The following is a 20,064-nucleotide window of genomic DNA, read 5'->3' as shown; positions in this document are numbered from 1 at the left end:
GGGCAGTATCTATAGGAATTTCATTTTATCCTATTACCATTAATTTTTTGGGGACGGGGTAGTAACATGGTCAGATAGATTTAGCATGTTGTGAGGATAAAATGAGATATTTGTAAAGTGTTTGCCTACATACTTGACACAAGGTAAGTGCTATATACATTTTAGATATTATGATGCCCTGGGAAGATTATTTTGTCATTTCTGTAATGGATAGAAAGGAGAGACTGGAAGTAAATAGACCAAAGAGAGTGCTATTGCAAACGTCCTGTAAGAAGTAATAAAAGGCCTGGATTGAGGTGGACTATTTTGTGGTTAATGCAAAGAATAGAAAAATTGGGGCCACACAGAGAGAAATTAAAATTTCTATTCTCAAAGAACTTTATGTATATGGATAAATGAAAACAAAATGCACACAAAATAAATAAAAAGGCATGAGAGTAGGTAACATTAACAACTGGGGGAACCAGGAAAAGTCTCTTGTAGCAAGGGGACACATAAGCTGAAGTTTAAAGGGAGCTTGAAGGTAAAGGGAAATAATTTCCCTATGTTTCCAAAAGCTTCCTGTTACCAGCTGAAATTCATTACCATGTATGGTGAGAAGTAGTGTAAAGAAGACTGATATAGTAGACTAGTTATTGAATTGAATTGAGATAGATCTTATTCACTTTGCCTTATGCTTATGATCAGGAAAAAAGTAACATTAGTGCTTTGTTCCATATTTTAATTTACAGTTTAATTCTATTTGTCTGGTTATGATATCTCTTAGACTCTCCTTGGTTTTCTTAGAGGTATAAAAGGTACAATGAACAGAGCACTGAGTTTGGTGGCTGGAGACCTAGAGACTCTATCTCTTTCTTTTTAAAAAATTACTTTTTATTTTATTTTCACTTCTAAATTCTCTCCTTCCATTCACCCTATCATTCACCCTTTGAAAAGGAAAGTCACTTTCCTTTTTTTGACCTCAACTTTCTCCATCTTTAAATGACAACACTGAACCAAATGATCATTTTGGGTCCCTGCCAGCTCTAAAGCCTCTGATTCTAAGAGTAAAAATGCCTAAACATTTGTTTATGTAATTTTCCTTTTTGTTTATCAGAAGGTAGCTATGGGAAGGTATTATTTGGTCAGGAGTTTGAAAAATTCTCTATTCCAGCTTATTTTCCAGGCCTGATAAGATAAGCAAAGAACAAGGTCCGGGGACTACTCACATGGCCAGGATAAAAACAATCATTAATTTGCACACCAAAGTGAGGGAACTGTGCTTGATGAAGATCAGTCCTTCTCTCATTCATCACATGTCCAGTTAGCTGTGTTTGGGCTTTAATACAGCATCAAAAATTATTGCCAAAATTGATCTTTGTGCCAATGAGAGTTTGACACAGAAAAAAAAAATCTGTCAACCAACAAATATTTATTGAACCCTGATAATCATGTAGTATATTCTGTGAGAAATTGAAGACAGTATGATACAGTAGAAAGAGCATGGTATTTGGAGTCAGAGGTCCTGGTTTCAAATCTGGATTCTGCTGCCTACTATCTATGTGACTTGGGCAAATCATTTCATCCTAATAAAGCCTCATGTTCCTCAACTCTAAAATGACGGATTTAGAATGAGACTTTAAAGTTCCTTTAAACTATTACTTTATTTTCCAAATAAAGATTGTAAAGATTGTTTTCAACATTTGTTTTTGTAAGACTTTGTGTTACAAATTTTTCTCTCTTTCTCCCTTACCTCCCCCTTTCCCAAGACAGCAAGTTATTATATATAGGCTAAATATGTTCAATTCTATTAAATAATTGCAAATAATTATGATTTGAGAAGAAATTTAAAGGGCCTAGTGTAATGAGAGAATTATGAAAGATGAGATCTCTCTCATTTAGAGTCAGAGGTAGAGAATTCTGGTCTTAAATGACAACTTTCAGACCTATGTGGAAAAAATGGAGAAAGAGAATCTCTCTCTTTTTAAAAATTTCACTGAGGATACAGATATGAAAAAAAGATAGTTCTTTATATCAAGGATCTTAAAATGTAATGATGTTGTTCAGTCTTTGACTCTTTAAGACTCCATCTGAGGTTTTCTTGGCAAAGATATTGAAGTGGTTTGCCCTTTCCTTCTCTAGTCAATTTTTACAGATGAGGAAACTGAAGCAAACAGGCTTAAATGACTTGCCCAAGGTTATACAGCTACTAAATGTCTGAGGTCAGATATGAATTTAGGAAGATCAGTGCATCCTGACCTAGCACATTATTCATTGCCCTACCCAGATTCCCTACAAGTTAGTAGGAAAAGATAAAACCCAATGGAAAGCTGGAAAGAGAGGGAAAAGATCTATTCAGTGCAAGGAATATGATGGAGAAATATCAAGAAGTGCAGCCAGAAGGGGAAAAAAGAGACAACTAGCTTGGGTAAAATCTTTAAATGAAAGTTTAGGAAAAAGCTCTACATTCTGACCTTCAATCAAAGGAGCTTTGGGGAGAAAGAGGATATTGATGGAGTGTGAATGATAGGGTTGATGTGGTCCTGTAGAATGAAGAGCATGATGAAGTCCTAAGACCTCCAGTCAGATGGTAAATGAATCAGATCTTTGATCCAAATTTTGAGTAATGAGAAGTATAAGTCAAAGTATTTGTCCCTGTGAGCTTCTTTGACAAATAGTACATGTTAAGGATCAATCATAGTAAAAATAATTAGTGCTGTTTGTTTGGAAAGGGGAAAAATCCTTGTGGACTGCAAACTTCACTCTCCCAAATAAACTATAAGGCATAGTTGATTTCAGGGAGAATTAATTTTTCCTGATGTGGAAGATTCTAATCACAGATAATAATAAAGTTAAGCCTGGGAGTTAAGAAACTTGTGTTCTAGTTCCAGATCTGCTACTAACTAGCATTTCAGTAAGTCACTTAACCTTTTTGTGTCTCATTGGTTCCAGATTATGACAGATAACAAGATTGCTAAGGTTTTCAAAACCTTGTGAATGAATACTTACCCACTTGCATGTCAAAACAATGATTTATGTCATGTAAATATTAGAGAAGGTCATCTCTTTGATGGCCTATAAAATTCTTCAAGGAAAGGCTGCTTTAAGACTGGTGGGGCTGGTATATGTTTCGGACATATTGGATGGAATCAGCAACATGCAAAAGGCTTATGAATTACCAAAAGCTGAAATCATCTATATATCTTCTTGCTTTCAGGAAACCATGTTCTTTCCAATAAAATAATTACAAATCTCAAAATCAAAGTCCTCAAATCCATGGCAGGAAGTGCTCTGAATTGAGTTTCTTTAAAAGTTCTGGAGCATATTTTATAAATAAGAGTGTATTTGGCATAAAATATAGGAACAGAGTCTTTTAGAGTTGTAATAGGTAAAAGATGAAATAACAGGGGAAAATAAAGATTTGAGCTTCCAAGCATATTGACTTATTAAGCAATTCATGCCAATTGCCCAACAAATCAAGTAGCTGCCTTCAACTTTGGCACTGAACTTCAAATATAGAGGAGATAGATTTATATATATATGAAAAAACATTCAACTAATACCGACTAATATTAAGTGATCTGATTTCTAATTGGAGGAAAAATCAGAGACTTTGTAGAAGTTGGGGTGGAGAGAGGAAATAAATGGTTGCAGAAAAAGAAACATGAAAACAATGATTGATCAGCATGGAGTCAGTTTTCAGATAAAACCTATGGATTGTTAGAGATGTACAAGTATGAGAAATGCCTTGTATCAGTATTAGGATCTGACTTGCTTTCTGGTCAGCATAACCTAGGTTCTTTGTTGTTCTTTATAGTCAGTTGTTTCAGTAATGTTCAACTCTTTGTGACGCCATTTGAAGTTCTCTTGACAAAGATACTGGGGAGTTACCATTTCTTTCTCTAGCTCATTTTACAGATGAGGAAACTGAGGCTCATAGGATTAAGTGATTTGTCCAGGGTTACACAGCTAGTAAATTTCTGAAGCCATATTTGAATTCGGGTCATATTTGAACTCAAGTCTCCAGCACTCTCTTCACCTAGCTTCCTTATAGATCCTTAGTAAAGGGTTTCTAAACAACAGGTGGAGGTGGTCCACCTTCCCAGCCACACAAGGTTAAATTCAAACAATGCAGTAAGATTTTTCTTTCAATTCTCACATTTGAATAGTCTTTGTTTTAACCACAACATTTCAAATTGTTGTGCAAAATGGAATAGAAAGAGAACTGATTTAGCTTCAGAATTGAGTCACAAGATAAAATGTGTGGTTCAATCAATGCCCACCACCACTTGCTTCTTCAATCACCTCAATTCTCTCAGAGTTATACGAATAATGAGAACTAAAATAATTCACAAAGGGATTGAGAAGCTCTCCAGACTGAAATTCTGAAGACAAAAATAATCTAATAAGGAAGAAAAAGGCAAATTACTATCCCTCCCCCCCCAAAAAAAAAAAACAAAAAAAAACCCAAAAACCAAAACTCCGTGGCTATACAGAGAATTCATGAACCAATTTAAATTAAAAAAAAAAAAAAAAGAGAGACAGAAGATAGAATCAGGGTAGGTACATATAATAACTGATACAAAGGCATATTATGGAATAATTTCAATAGCACTAAAGTAAGAATAGCTGAAACTTGACAATGAATTCAAACAATTTCTATAACAAAAAGACTTTCAAGGCTATGTTGCAGTCAGAGAAAGCATTCAAATGGACAGATATTAAGTATCTACTTATATTCTCTGTGGTAACTATCTGTAGACTGGTGCAAGATTATGTAGGCCCTGTGTTTCTGAACTAGAAATACAAAGACAAAACAAACATTTGTTTATGTAAGTGAATTAATTATCTGTGCAAGAAAATAAATACAAGAGCATGTACAAAATCAAGAGTGTGAGAGGCCTAACAACTGGGCAAATCAGGAAAAACCTGATTATGTCACCTTGAAGGAAGCAACACATTAGGAGTAGAGAGGCAGTCTGATTGGAATAGAAAGTGTGGAAAGGAAAATAATATAAAATTAAGACTAGAATAGAAGATGGGAACCATATTACAAAGGGTTTTACATACCAGAATGAGAAGTTTGTCTCTTAATCTAAAAGTAGTAGGGAACCACTAAAAATTTTGAGTAAAGGACTGAAATGGTTGGATCTGTATTTTAGGCATATCAATTTGACAGCTTGTTTTGGGGATGGATTAGAGAGGGGAAAGATTTGAAAAAGGAAAAGTAATTATGAGACTATTATACAGGAAAGAAGTTATGAAAACCTGAACTAAAATGGAAGCTATATGAATAATTAGAAGGAAATGGATATGAGATGTCATATAGGTAGAACTCCTTCTTAGTCTACATGATGATAAAAAATGTTGGGTCTGGTTTTGTTTTTGGTTTTTTTTGTTTTGTTTTGTTTTTGTTACACAGTGTTTCAGACTTTTTATGACCCCATTTGGGATTTTCTTAGCAAAGATACTAGAATGGTTTGCCATTTTCTTCACTTATTTTTTATAGATGAAGAACTGAGGCAAACAGGGTAAAAAGACTTTGTCTAGAGTCACACAGCTAGGAAGTGGCTGAAGCCGTATTTGAACTCACAAAGATGAGCCTTCCCAACTCCATGCTTACAGTCTATCCACTGAGCCATCTAGCTGCCTATGAAGAGAAAGTATAATTAACTAACCTTTATTTTGCTTTTTTTATTTCTGCTATGATAATCTTCAGATGGAAGTGATGTGGAAAGGGAAAGGATTTAAACAAAACTAGTTTAAAGGAGCTGAAACCTAAAATAGTAAGAGAGCACCTAAATTCCTTTGGAGAGTTCAAGTCTTCAGATTTTTATGAATTATATTCCAGGATACTTAGAAATAGTGATATAATGGCTGAGTTGTGTTTAATAATCTTTGAAATATGGGATATTCCAAAAGCAATTAAAGATGAAATCTGCACTAAGACTTGTGGGAGACCCTGTATTATGGAGACTGAGAGTGGTCCAGTAAGAATAGAGGTGGAAATATGTTATCCAGATTGTTATTAAACTGTAGGCCTCTGGATCTGACTTTTGAAAGTTATTATTCAAAGGCTTACTTATAAGCATTTAAAAAGAGAAGTACAGATTATTGGAAGCCAGGATGGATTCATAATTCAACAGATTACTAATCTTATTCCTTTCATTGCTAGAATATAATGGGCTGTTAGATCAGGAAAATGCATTCATATGGTATATCTAGATTTTAGCAAAACATCTGACAGTCTTTCATATAACCTTTGTAGATAAGATGGAAAAATATGGGCTAGATAACAATATTGTTAAGTGGATTTTGGACTGGCTGAATATCCAGGTTCAAAAAAACATTAATATTTTGATATCAACTTAGAGGAAGGTCTCTAGTGGAGTAATTTAGGGCTCTGATATTAACCTTGTTCCATTCAACATATTTATTTATCAGTTATTTGAATGAAGATGTAGAAATTATACTTTTCACATTTTCAAATTATGTGAAGTTGAAATGAAGATAGTGTGATATCTTGACAGGGCCTTGAAATCAATAAAGACCTGAACTCAAGTTTGATTTTTGACTCATATTAACTCTGTGATGCTGAGCAAACTATTAAAATTCTCAGTGCCCTTTGGGCAACTTTTTTTTTCCTGAGGCAGTTGGGGTTAAGTGACTTGCCCAGGGTCACACAACTAGGAAGTGTTAAGTGTCTGAGGTCAGATTTGAACTCAGGTCCTCCTGACTTCAGGGCTGATGCCCTATCCACTGCTGTCCTTCTTGAGGAACTTTTTAATACTATATTTCTAATACTATAATGGTTGCCATTGATTTAAAAAAAAAAAAAAACTTCTTCAATAGACTGAAATCATTTATCCAAAACAAAAAAACAAAATAAAGCTGGAAAGGATAGCTAATATAATTAGATGATTAGAATCAGGAACCAAAACTATCTTGACAATTTAGAGTAATGGGCTGAATCCAATAGGTGAAATTTATTAAAAATAGAATTAAAGCTATTCTTGTTGTTTGGTCATTTTTCAGTTGTGTGTGACTCTTTGTAATGGCATTTGGGGTTTTCTTGGTAAAGACACTGGAATGGTTTGTCATTTCTTTTTCAGTTAATTTTACAGATGAAGAAAATGATGCAGACAGGCTTTAATGATTTGCTCAGGATTTGAAGCCAGATTTGAACTCAGGAAGTTCAGTCTTCCAGGTCCAACACTTTTTTCCATTGTGCCACCTAGCTGCTCACAAAAAGTCCTATATTTGTATTAAAAAATACTTTGACATGTTATTTCTAGAATAAAGGGACATAGACATTTTTGCTGAAATAGTTATAACAGTGCATTTGTATTAGGAGGACTGAGTTCTAGTTCAAACTGTATATCAATGTAACAACGGCTTCAAAGAATTTACCACATCAGCAGTTTTCTTGATCCTTCCCATTCAAGCTTCTCACCATTAAGGAAAAAAAAATCCCCACTCAGCCATTTCACTGAATAGGAAAGAAGTCAATGTTTCCTACTGACCTCTTTCCTCCAGAAACTGTAAATACCAGTTTTCTTCATTTGTTGACTAATAAAAGTAAAATAAGAGGTGGAAACATTTGGGGGGGAATATCAGCTTATCACTTAACTTCAGCCTGAATGTCATGAGGCCCAGAGCTCTGTATAATTTAGATAAATAGCTGAAACTGCGGATTCCTGGGTGAGCAGAATTGAAACTACACCCATCCTTCTCTGTTCTCTTCTGATTAGTTGACTAGCAACTAGCTTCCCCCATAATTGCACAGAATGTTTAAAATGAACTTTTTGTTATACTAGTTTGGCTAACCTTAAGCACATTATACTTTGGACAGTGTCAAAGATAAGACATTACTACTGATTGTTCTTACAGAGACACACAACTGTATTATGAAGAGTAAAAGGGTCTTGGATCTAAGCTTCAGTTTTTCTTAAAGCAACACCCAGAATACAGACACTTGTGGAGATTTAGGGTAGTAAATGAAAGCTGGGAACTCTTAAGTTTCTGATGAGAAGAAACCAAGACTTGGCAGCTGCAGTGTAGTGGGAAGAGAAGTAAAAGATGGGGCAGGGAGAGGGGATGTCCCACATAATTATGTATAGCAGCTCTTTTGTAATAGTAAAAAATTGAAATTTGATATCCAACCACTACACACCTGTCAGGTTGGCTAAGATGACAGGAAAAAATAATGATGAATGTTGGAGGGGAAGTGGGAAAACTGGGACACTCATGCATTGTTGGGGCAGTTTTGAACTGATCCAACCATTCTGGAGAGCAATTTGGAACTATGTTCAAATGTTCAAAGGACTATCTAGCTGTGCATATCCAGCACATGTCCCTACTGGGCCTGTATCTCAAAGACATCATAAAGGAGGGAAAGGGACCTGTATGTGCAAGAATGTTTGTGGCAGCCCTCTTTGTAGTGGCCAGAAACTGGAAACTGAGTGGCTGCCCATCAATTGGAGAATGGCTGAATAAATTGTGGTATATGAATATTATGGAATATTATTGTTCTGTAAGAAATGACTAACAGAATGAATACAGAGAAGCCTGGAGAGACTTACATGAAATGATGCTATAAGATGATCAATTCTTATGGATATGGCTCTTTTCAACAGTGAGATGATTCAGGCCAATTCCAATGGCCTTGTGACAAAGAGAGCCACATATACCCAGAGGGAGGACTGTGGGGACTGAGTGTGGATCACAACATAGCATTTTCATGTGTTTTTTTTTGTTGTGGTTTGCTTGTATTTTATTTTCTTTCTCATTTTTTTTCCTTTTTGATCTGATTTTTCTTGTGCAGCAAGATAATTATATAAAGAGGTATGTATATATTGAATTTAACATATATTTTTACCATATTTAACATATATTGGATTACTTGCCATGTAGGGGAGGGGGTGAGGGGAAGGGGGAAAATTGAAACACAAGGTTTTGCAAGGGTCAATGTTGAAAAATTATCCATGCATATGTTTTGAAAATTAAAAAAAAAGATTTAATAATTTTTTTTTTTAAATCATGGGAGGAAAAAGGAAATTTGGTACCCATTGATCGGAAGATTGGGTAGTGGCTAAATAAGCTAAGTACATTAAAAAAGTGAATTATAAGAAATCAAGTACTGAAATGTCAAATAAACTTCAGAAGAGAGAGTTAACCAGAAGAATAATTTGCATGAAGGATACAGTGACTTAAACATTAAAAAACTAAAACAAAAACTTCAGAACTCTGACAAATGCATTGAGGAATCATGACTTCTGAGAACTAAGTACAGAATGAAGGTTTTCAAGATATTTTCAGACAAGGGAGAGTTTGGAGGGGGAAATGACAGAACTTTTAAAAAAGTACATCAATAAAACCTTCCTTCCTTTCTCCCTTCTTTTTTTTCTTCTTCCCTCTTTCCTTTCTCCTCCTCTTCCTCCTATTCTCTTGCTCTCTCCCCCTCTCTGTCTCTGTCTGTGTGCCTGTCTCTCTCTAAAAACAAAACTCTGAACAGGAAGAAAGAACTTGAGTTCTAGTTTTATTGGTGCAATTATCTAAGCATGTGGCCTCCTAATTACTGAATTTCTGTCCTAGTAGTTTTTGCCCCTGTAAAATAGGGGTATAGGAAAATATGATTTCTATTATTTCTTCCCTCTTTAATATTCCAAACCCTATGACCACTAAAGTCAAAAAATGGATAAGGCTACATTGTGAGGAGGAGTATCTGAGGAGATGGGTACATATGAGAAACATGGAAAAGCAGCTTGAAAATATAAGTAGTAGAGAGGTGAGACCTAAAGATGACACTGGGTAAAGAAACAGAATTTGTGACATATAAAAGAAGGCACAACTTAGATATTGAAATGGAAAGAAAAACTGACCAATTTAGTTGGGGTAGCTAGGTGGCACAGTGGATAGAGTGCTGGGCCTGGTGTTCAGGAAAATCTGAGTCCAAATCCAGTCTTAGATACTCAGATAAAGGGAGAGAAATCCCTTAACCTCTGTTTTCATCAGTTATCTGTGAAATAAAGATAATATTAAAACCTCAAATGAGGTAATAATTTTAAAGTATTTTACTTAGTTCCTGGCACATAGTACTATATAAATGTTAGTTGTTGCTGATATTGTTATTGTTTTTATCTCATAATGTTTTATAAATTTAAAAAAAAAAAGGTAGGTCTTAGGAAAACCTTTTTTTAATCTTGAAGCTTATCACTGTTCCTTTCATCACATGTCACAGGTTCAGAAAAAAGCAATGAACTATTTTGCATAATCAATCAGCTTTTTTTAGGTACATAGCATGGTCTAGAACATGTCTTTGGCATTGGGGATATATCAATTAAAAAAAACAAAAAACCGTTCCTGTCCTCAAGGAACCTATAAACCAATGGGGAAGATAGCATGTCCATGTATAAGTATAAAAAATAGAAAGTTCGTAAAAGGTAAATCTTAGAGGAGAAGGCCTTAGAAGTTGGGGATAATCAAGAAAAGCTTCATGCAGAAGATAATAGTTGAGTTGAATCTTAAAGGAACCCAGAAATTTGAATTCTAGGAATGGAATTGAGTAGGAAGAGCATTCAAGATAAAATATCTTCATTTACTTGGCTGGGTCTATGCCCCAACAGACAGTCCAGCAATGCTTTGTACTGTTGTGCTATGAATATGTAATAAGATATGAATTCTGAATGGCTAAGAGATCACTGAAATTGTGTAAGCTTATGTGAGGGAGAGGTGACTTCAGGAGTTTGGATGGCTTCTAAAGGAGCAATTGAGATTGGCAGGCACAGGCTTTTGAATGGCTCACTGCAGATCTCCCCAGAAGTAGTGACAGGCTGTTCTGTCCCCAAATATCACCTGTTCTTCAGAAACATCTAAGAGCAGATCACCTTCCCCAACCTATTTTGGTAATATTGTTTTGTCTCCTTGATTGACCTGAGATCTTATGGATCCCCAGGTGATTAGATTATTTTCTCAGGTATTATTTAGTTGGGGGGCAGCTAGGTGAGGCAGTGGATAGAGCACCAGCCCTGAAATCAGGAGGACCCGAGTTCAAATCTGGCCTCAGACACTTAACACGTCCTAGCTGTGTGACCCTGGGCAAGTCACTTAACCCCAGCCTCAGAAAAAGAAAAAAAAAAAAAGTAGTATTTAGTTGATTCTAATCTGCATAACTTCACCTTCTCTATTTATTATGTACTTCAATAAAAGAGGTATATTGTTTATTCATGATAGTGTTTTATGTAACCAGCATTTGGTGGAAAGCAGATAATCTGGGAATAGTAAGGAAGGTATTACTCTTCCCTTTAGAATAATTAAGGAAAGTGTTATTCAGCAAATATTTAACATTCGTTCTTTGGGGGAATGAGGATGGGGAATGTATATATGAAATACTTTTAATGTTTAACCTGCATTATTAACATTTTCTCCTATACTTACTTTATTTTAAAAAAATTTTTTTATTATTAATAGCTTTTTATTTACAAGATATATGCATGGGTAATTTTTCAGCATTGACAATTGCAAAACCTTTTGTTCCAACTTTTCCCCTCCCTTCCCCCATTGCTCTCTTATACTTTAAGTCTACATAGTTAACAAAACAATAAATCAAGTCCTAATTTATGGTGTTTGCCAATTTCCAAAGTATAAATCAAAAATTTAACAGTCAGTTCTTTCAAACCAATTTGACCTATTTCCAGCACTTCCTAATGCTGTTAATCCTGAGCATTAAAGAATCTTAACCTCTAATCAATATTTAATTCAAGGGCAACTAGCTGGTGAGTACTGGGCTTAGAGTCAGGAATACTTGTATGACACTGGACAAGTCACTTAGTCCTATTTGTCTCAGTTTCCTCATCTATAAAATGAGCTGGAGGAGGAAATGGCAAGCCACTCCAGTATCTCTGCCAAGAAAATCCCATGAAGAGTTGGACATGACTGGAAAACAAACAACAACTATAATTCAGACTTAATACCTTTAAGACAATGTCTTTCTTGACTACTTTCCTGTGCTTTCATATGTTTGTATATCCTACCGATAATCATTCTCTCCATTGGAAGTAATAACTCATGTAATCTTGGGCAAGTCATTTAACTTTGGGTTTTATTACCTTAATTTGTGGGTTTAGGCTAGATGACATCTAAGATTATTTGTAGTTTTAACTCTATTAATCCAGTAGGAGGTATTCCACTTACCACCCATAGAAATAAAAAGAACTAAGCCCTTTCTCCATTCACTAAAACAAATCATAATAATATAAGATCTAGGAAACTGGGAAGAAATTGGCCATTGGAAAATTGAGAGGCCTAATATCCTGGAGCTTTTACCAACTTACAAAACTATAGCATAGTATTATAATAATCATATTCCTAAGTCACCATGTATAAGTTCTGATTCAACTTTGTCATGCAATTGTTCTCTAAATATATTGAGTATGTGCCTGAATACAAAACTTCAAAGTCTGTTGTGCTCATTCTCTGTATTAAATTCAGTCTCTTCTCTGAAGATTTGTCATAGCTTATTATTTACTCTGGAATCACAGAAACTGGAATTAATCTTTTTTTTTTTTTTTCTTTCTCCCATGCTTTTTATTTCAGTCATTTTGTCAAACACTTTTCTTTTTTCTTTCTTTTTTTTTTTATTATATATTTTTTTATAATATTATCCCTTGTATTCATTTTTCCAAATTATCCTCCCCTCCCTCTACTCCCTCCCCCCATGACAGGCAATCCCATACATTTTACATGTGTTACAATATAACCTAGATACAATACATGTGTGTAAATACCATTTTCTTGTTGCACAATAAGCATTAGATTCCGAAGGTACATGTAACCTGGGCAGACAGATATTAGTGCTAACAATTTACATTCACTTCCCAGTGTTTCTTCTCTGGGTGTAGCCACCTCTGTCCATCATTGATCAACTGGAAGTGAGTTGGCTCTTCTTTATGTTGAAGATTTCCACTGAAACTGGAATTAATCTTGAGGAAGTCTGATTCCCCAAATAAGAGAATATCAGACTTTTACAAACATTTATCTTACTAATTAGAAGCCCATCAGAGAATTTTGAGGAAAAATTTTTAATCAAAGTTTAGGTATGACTTTCCTAGAAATGATTAATGAGATAATGAGATTCCCTCCAAAAAAAAAAAAAAAAAAAAAGTACTTGATGGACAAAGTAGAACTAAGGAATAGGATATAATTATGTCCAAATTTTCTAGCCAGCCAAGAATGACACATTAATCCATCCTTTTAGTCAATCAGTCAAAAGGCACTATTCTAAGTGCTAGTGATGCAAAGGAAAAGCAAAAACCATTCTTTACCTAAGGGGCCTATGTTCTAATAGGACATTATGTCCAGAAAGTAATGCATAAAAGGGGATACAAGAGATACAGAGTAGATATAAATTAACCTTAAAGAAGACATGTTCACTAATAATAAGTGATAAAGTTTCCAGAATAAGAGTTTCGATATCCTTGGCAATATTCACCAAGTTGGAAAATCTTGACTTTTTAAACTCAAGTGCTTCTATAGCATTTTCTTTGTGGTTCAGTTGCCAATCATCTTGATACAGCTCCTGTAGTCAGTGTACCAAGGCATCAACAAATTGCACTGACTGTCTTTATCAAGTTTCTAGAGCATATGTTTTATCAGGAGGTGAGATAGAGTATATATATATATATATTTATATGGTATATGAGAAGTCTTCCAGCCTAACCTTTGTTATATTTGAATTATTTTTTTTCAGAGATTTATTTATATTTGAATTATTTCTAAGCTTTTTATAAACATAAAACAGAATTGATAACCAAAAAAAAACTTTCTGGGGGTTGCTGGATATTGGGGGGGAAATCACAAATGGGCAGCAGAATAGAAAAAAAATCACCTGTAAAATGAGGTGGCTAGTAAGAATTGTAGATAGAGGGTTAAGTCTGAAATTAGAAGAAAGGTTTGAGTTCAAATACTTCCTCAGACCTTTACAAAGATAGTTGTATGATTAGGCAAGTCACTTACCTTCTTTCTGGCTCAGTTTTCTCAACTGTTAAGTGGTGATAATAGAACCTACATACCTAGAGTTATTGTAAGTATCAAATGAAATGATACTTTTAAATGTTCTGCACAGTAGGCATTGTAAATGTGACAGCTATTATTCTCATTATTATAGACAGAAGACATTTAAGGTACAATGACTTTTAAAAAATTTTATTGATGATTTTTTTAATATCAGTATAATTTCCTCTAGTGTCCCTCCTCATCTCTTAAAAAGAGTTATCCTATATAACAAATTTGTTGTTGAGTCTTTTCAGTCATAGCCAGCTTTCCAAAACTACCTTTGAGATTTTCTTGGCAAAAATGTTAAAGTGGTTTGCCATTTCCTTCTCCAGTTTATTTTACAGATGAAGAACTGAGGCATGTAGAGTTAAATGACTTATCTAGGGTCACACAGCTAGTATCAGAAATCAGATTTTAATTTAGGACCTCCTGACTCCAGGGTTGGTACTTTATTCACTATTCTCACCTAAACTGTCTTATATAACAAATAGCATTTTTAAGACAAAAAGAATCTATAAATCAGATCAACATACCCAAAATCTCTGAAAATGTATGCAATGTATAATATCTGTGGACTTATCTCTGCAAAAGGTGAGAGGAGGGTGGGAGCATCTTTTCCTTCCTCTTCTTTCTAGCCAAGTTTGTTCTTTTTTTTTTTATTTAATTTTTATTTAATTTTATAATTATAATTTTTTTTGACAGTACATATGCATGGGTAATTTTTTACAACATTATCCCTTGCACTTACTTCTGTTCAGATTTTTTCCTTTCCTCCCCCAACCCCCTCCCCCAGATGGCAGGCAGTCTTATACATGTTAAATATATTACAGTATATTCTAGATACAATATATGTGTGTAGAACCGAATTTCTTGTTGTACAGGAAGAATTGGATTCAGAAGGTAAAAATAACAGTTTACACTATTTCCCAGTGTCAAGTTTGTTCTTTATGTAATGTTCACTTTGGATCTCTATGTGTTCTTTTTCATTTACATTGTTTTAGTCATTGTGTATATTATTTTCTTGAGACTGCTTACTTCACTCTGCAGGAGTTCTTAGAGATCTTTCCAAGCTTTCCTGTCAGTAATATTCCAGTAATATCCTATTACATCCGAGTGCTACATGATGTTTAGTAATTTCTCAAATGATAGATCTATTTTGTTTCCAGTTCTTTGCCATCATTAAAAATCATAAAAGTACCACATAATGGATATGAATGAATGAAACAATTATTATATTGTTTATATGTTATACAACATATCCTATTATATGTATATAAATTATAATTATTATTACATAGATAACTATAAACTATTATTATTAAATAGTCTGGATGTATAAGGAAGAAGGCCAAATGGAATGAAAAGAAGGTAGAAATCCTAAATTTAGGAAAGCTAAGGCTTAACTCTTATTTGGGATCTGAGTTTTCCTAAGAAGGGCTTGGCTTCTGTTAATTGCCAGGCTCACTACTAACAGTGCTATCTACTGCTATCTACTTCTTTCTGCATCTCTTAGGATGGCAGTGCTCCCTATGGGGCCAGGTACGTGGGATCCATGGTAGCTGATGTTCACCGTACCCTGGTCTACGGAGGGATCTTCATGTACCCAGCTAACCAGAAAAGTCCAAAAGGAAAGGTAAACCCAGGGTCTTGTACCCCTTTTTCAGCTTTTCCCTGCTTTTTGGTAACTCCAATGCTTGTTTGCATTTCTACCAAAGAACAATCAGATGGAAATTAAAATAGTTAAAACTCAATGGTAAATGCTGAGATTCTGGAGAGAAAAAAAGTGTCCTGTGCCTAGAATATCTTTCTCACCTACTTACATATAGCTTAAGAAATTCTTCCTATGTTTCAGGGCTCAGCTCAAATGCTTCTTTGGGAGGGAAACAAGCTTTCTCTTCCATTGATCCCTGCCAATAAAAAATGTGGCATTCAATCTTTGACAGGTGTGTACTCTGACAGATGTTTTCTCCTGCAGGTCTCACAGAGTTATGCCAGACAGTGCCTTCTTGGCACAGATTACTATCAAGCCACATTTTTTTCATTTTATGTGATTCCTATCTCCCTTAGATCTTAATCTAGTTAACACATTGGTGGCCTTCCTCTAAGTCTTTTTCTATTTTGTGAATACCATTGCAACATTTAAAAGATGTGTCTATTTTTGGAAGCTTTACTCTTTTTACATGACTATTTGTCTTTTTTTCTGATCATGTATTTTATATATAGTATTATATATATATATCACTTTTTTTGCATAAATCATTATTAAATAATGCAGTAGTCTGCTTATGCTCACTCTGAAATCTGTTCCCTTCTGTATCATTTGTAAGATTTATTCTTTGGTCACTACAATTGCTTAATTATATAAAATTATTGTAATAACATTTTTTATTGAGAAGTTTTTTTATATTTCTTTCAGTTCAATTAATCAGCAACATATTGATCATCTATGATATCAGGCATTGGGAATACAAATATAAAGAATGAAATCACTGATTTTTTTCAAGTAGCTTTCATTCTAATAATAATGTATTCATGTTTATCATCACTAATCTTTTTACCCTTCACATTTTACTTACTTTCATGCACTACATAGTCTAGCTCAGACAAACTGAGATCTGGTAAAGAACTCAACTTAGTACAACCAAGATTAGCCACTGTATTCTGGACCATCACTAATCATCTTGACCTTTGTCTTGCTACTGGACTTGGATGACTCTGGAGGAGAAAGTGAGGCTCATGATTTTGCACAGCTCCGCCCTACTCATATCCAAATTTATATGCAAGTCAAGACTTTTCCTTCATGATGTATCAATCTTTGAAGAATGAACAACAGTTTGGTTGATTTCATAGGTACTAATGTTTCCATCCAGGTAATCCCCTCTCCTGGACACAAATCTGTGAAACTTCTCTTAGTTTCTCTAGCATCTTGCTTAGACTGGAGTCCTTAGTTAAGGCATTGCTTCTTCTGTGAAAGAAAAATATCTGCCTACTTTTAACTCAAAATCCAGAATCTTAAACTATAGACATTTTATAAAGGCAAGACTTTAACCCTCAGTCATTGCATTGTGGAAAAACCTGTAGGAACTATTCTCACCTACAAGGATAATCTCTTAGTTCTTAGAGCCTTGGATATAAGAGGAATTTCCTTTTCAACAGTAGATTCATCTATTTCAACTTGATGATTATTAGAATAGCTTGCCAGCTAGCTAAGCAATGCCTACAGCTTTAAGTCTGAAGTTCCTTTTTACCAACAGCTGAATCTATCCAAAGTGTCTCTCTGATTTAAGATTAAAAAATTATTTTAACTCCCTACCTAATGTCTAATTACTAAACTGCATCCATTTGGCATGATTTTTTTTTTTAGATTTCTCTTTTAACAAGTCATCAAGGACCATCTGGGTTTTGAGCATATCTGGTGTGTTTCCTTTTGGTCAGCCATAAAAATAATTTGGGGTGGGAGTGGTTGGGAAATGGAAATAAAACTTTTTAGAATGAATTACTTCTGGGAAGGTATTCCTGACTATCTCGGTTTCATCCCAGATTTAATAATATTTACATAGGATTTATTAAATGCCATGCATTGTGCTAAGTACTTTGAGAAATATTATCTCATTTAATCCTCACAACTACTCTGGGAAGTAAATGCTATTATTAACCCCATTTTACAGATGAGGAAAATAAAGCAAACTGGTTAAACAAATTAGGGTCACAGCTATTAAGTGTCTGAGGCCAGATTTGCATTCACAAGGATGAGTCTTCCTGACTCCAGGCCTGGTACTATATCCACTGTATCACCTAGCTGCCTCTAAATTCTGCCTTTAATCCATACATATAGCTATTTTCAAAACTTTCTAGGCATTCAGCTTACAATTTTAAGATGACTTTACCATGAAACTAAATCAGGCTGAAGAAGGAGAAAGATTATCTATAGAATCACAATAAAATAAAGACTGTGAAACAAAGAAGTTAGCTTTTTAAACTAATTTCTGTTCAGAGGGATCTATCTTTCTTCCCAGAAAATGATATTTTGGTCACTTGGGAAGTATGATTTCTTACAACATAATCTTGCTGCATTGATTAAGATGATATTTTACTTATAGCAGAGGAGAATTTTAGTTATCATTAGGCCCAGAAGAGGAGCTTCTATTTCAAGAGAGAGCTTGTTGCTCACCTTTGCTTCCTAATTAGAAGGCAGATATCCCCAAAAGCATAAAGAGCAAAAATCTTGATTATTATAATTTCTTCCCACGCTGATTGGCCACTGGCCTAGTGGGGAATCTAAAGACAATTGAAATGAGTGCCAATTGGCAGCTCCATCTCTCCCTAGAAGTCCTATTCCAGGTAGTTCTCATAAAAATGCTAAAGAGACAAAGGGGGTGGGATAATTTTAATCCTACTGTGTATTTTAAGAAAGATTGGAATAAAAAGATTCATGATGGAAAATACAATCCATATCCAAAGAAATAATTATAGAATCTGAATGCATATCAAAGCACATTTTTTTCACTTTTTGTTTTTGTTTTTTGGTGGCTTTTCTCCTTTGCTCTGTCTCTTCTTTTACAACATAACTAATGTGGAAATGTTTACATGCTTGCATATGTATAATGTATATCAGATGACTCAGCCATCTTAGGGAAAGGGGGATGGAAGGGAGGGAGAGAGGAAAAGTTTGAAACTCAAAAATCTTATTACAAATGAATATTGAAACCTATCTTTACATGTAATTGGAAAAAATAAAATGCTATTTACCTCAAAAAAAAAAGAATTATAAAAAGAAAACACAAAGAAAAATTGGGATTTCAGAGTTTTTAATTTTTTTATTTTTTTTATTTAACCAAACCCAGTCACGTTTGTGTTTTCTTGCAGCTCCGGCTCCTTTATGAGTGCAACCCAATGGCCTTCATCATTGAACAGGCTGGAGGTATAGCTACCACAGGCACCCAGCCAGTGTTGGAAGTGAAGCCAGAAACCATTCACCAGAGAGTCCCTCTCATCCTTGGGTCTCCAGATGATGTACAGGAATACTTGGCTTGTGTTCAAAAACATCAGCAAAGTGGCCAAGAAGGACGCTAACTCTATTTTGATTCCTTTTCTGTTCTCAAACCCTACAAATTACCCTGTGTCCAGCACTCCCTGTCCTGAATGGAAATTCTCTTTTGAAGATAACAAGGGTAACTTGTTAAGTACATGGGAACAGAAAGGTTAAAAAAAAAAATGAACTCCTGAAGCCAGGTCCTGAAACAGGAAATGGCTCAATGAAGGTGGTTAAAAACAAAATAAAACAAGATGGCTTTGTCTTGCTTCCTGGCATGCCGGTGAAATAGAGAGTTGTGGAATTCATTTGTTAAAACACACACACACACACACACACACAAAATTGGCAGCTATTCAAATGCTGACAGGGATGAAAGTGCTCTTAGATTTCACCATTATTGATTTTGAAATTTGAATCTGACCTAGTCTATAGTGGCTCAATTTTTTTTTTCATGTGATAAAGTATATGTGTATATCTATGTATCTACTTGTAGATATAGCTATATGAACATATACTTTATTTATATATATGTGGTACAAATGCATATGTGTACACATGCATTCATTTTCTTGGAAAACATTTCTGTCCTTCTAAAAAACCACCTAGGTGGTTTTCCTTTTGAGCAGTTCTGAAGTTTCTGATGTAAATTTTTGAGGGACAACTAGGTGGTGCAATGGATTAGAGTATCAGACCCAGAGTCAGGAAAACCTGACCAGATCCAGGATTAGGCCATTTAGTAGCTGTGATATCTTGGCACAATCACTTTACTCTGACTTAACAAAATTTCAAAACCTGTAAAATGAACTAGAAAAGGAAATGACAAATTAAGTATCTTTGCCAAGAAAATTCCAAATAAGTCATGTCAGACACAACTAAAAAATTACTAAATAACAAGTACTATTGGCTTGAGTAATCAATAAAACCTTGCTTGAATGGTAGAGTTGGTTAGTCATTTAAAAACAAGTGCCTCTTTTTCACTGCCTTTTGCCCTTTCTTTT

At 34.6% G+C, this 20,064-nt stretch overlaps 1 protein-coding gene across 1 annotated transcript in view; it reads left to right on the top strand.

Annotated features, from left to right (window-relative positions):
- The window catches only part of FBP2 (fructose-bisphosphatase 2), a 59,765-nt gene extending 40,413 nt beyond the window's left edge, over positions 1-19,352 (top strand). The window contains exons 6-7 of the mRNA XM_074281673.1: positions 15,545-15,664; positions 18,898-19,352. Coding sequence (XP_074137774.1) covers positions 15,545-15,664; positions 18,898-19,104 — 327 coding nt within the window. The 3' untranslated portion in view covers positions 19,105-19,352. The remainder of the gene's footprint in view (positions 1-15,544; positions 15,665-18,897) is intronic.
- Positions 19,353-20,064: the final 712 nt, after the last annotated feature.

The sequence above is a fragment of the Sminthopsis crassicaudata genome, chromosome 1 (genome assembly GCF_048593235.1).
Source record: "Sminthopsis crassicaudata isolate SCR6 chromosome 1, ASM4859323v1, whole genome shotgun sequence".
In the NCBI taxonomy this organism is placed as follows: domain Eukaryota; kingdom Metazoa; phylum Chordata; class Mammalia; order Dasyuromorphia; family Dasyuridae; genus Sminthopsis; species Sminthopsis crassicaudata.
This window is presented reverse-complemented; position numbering and strand designations above follow the sequence as displayed.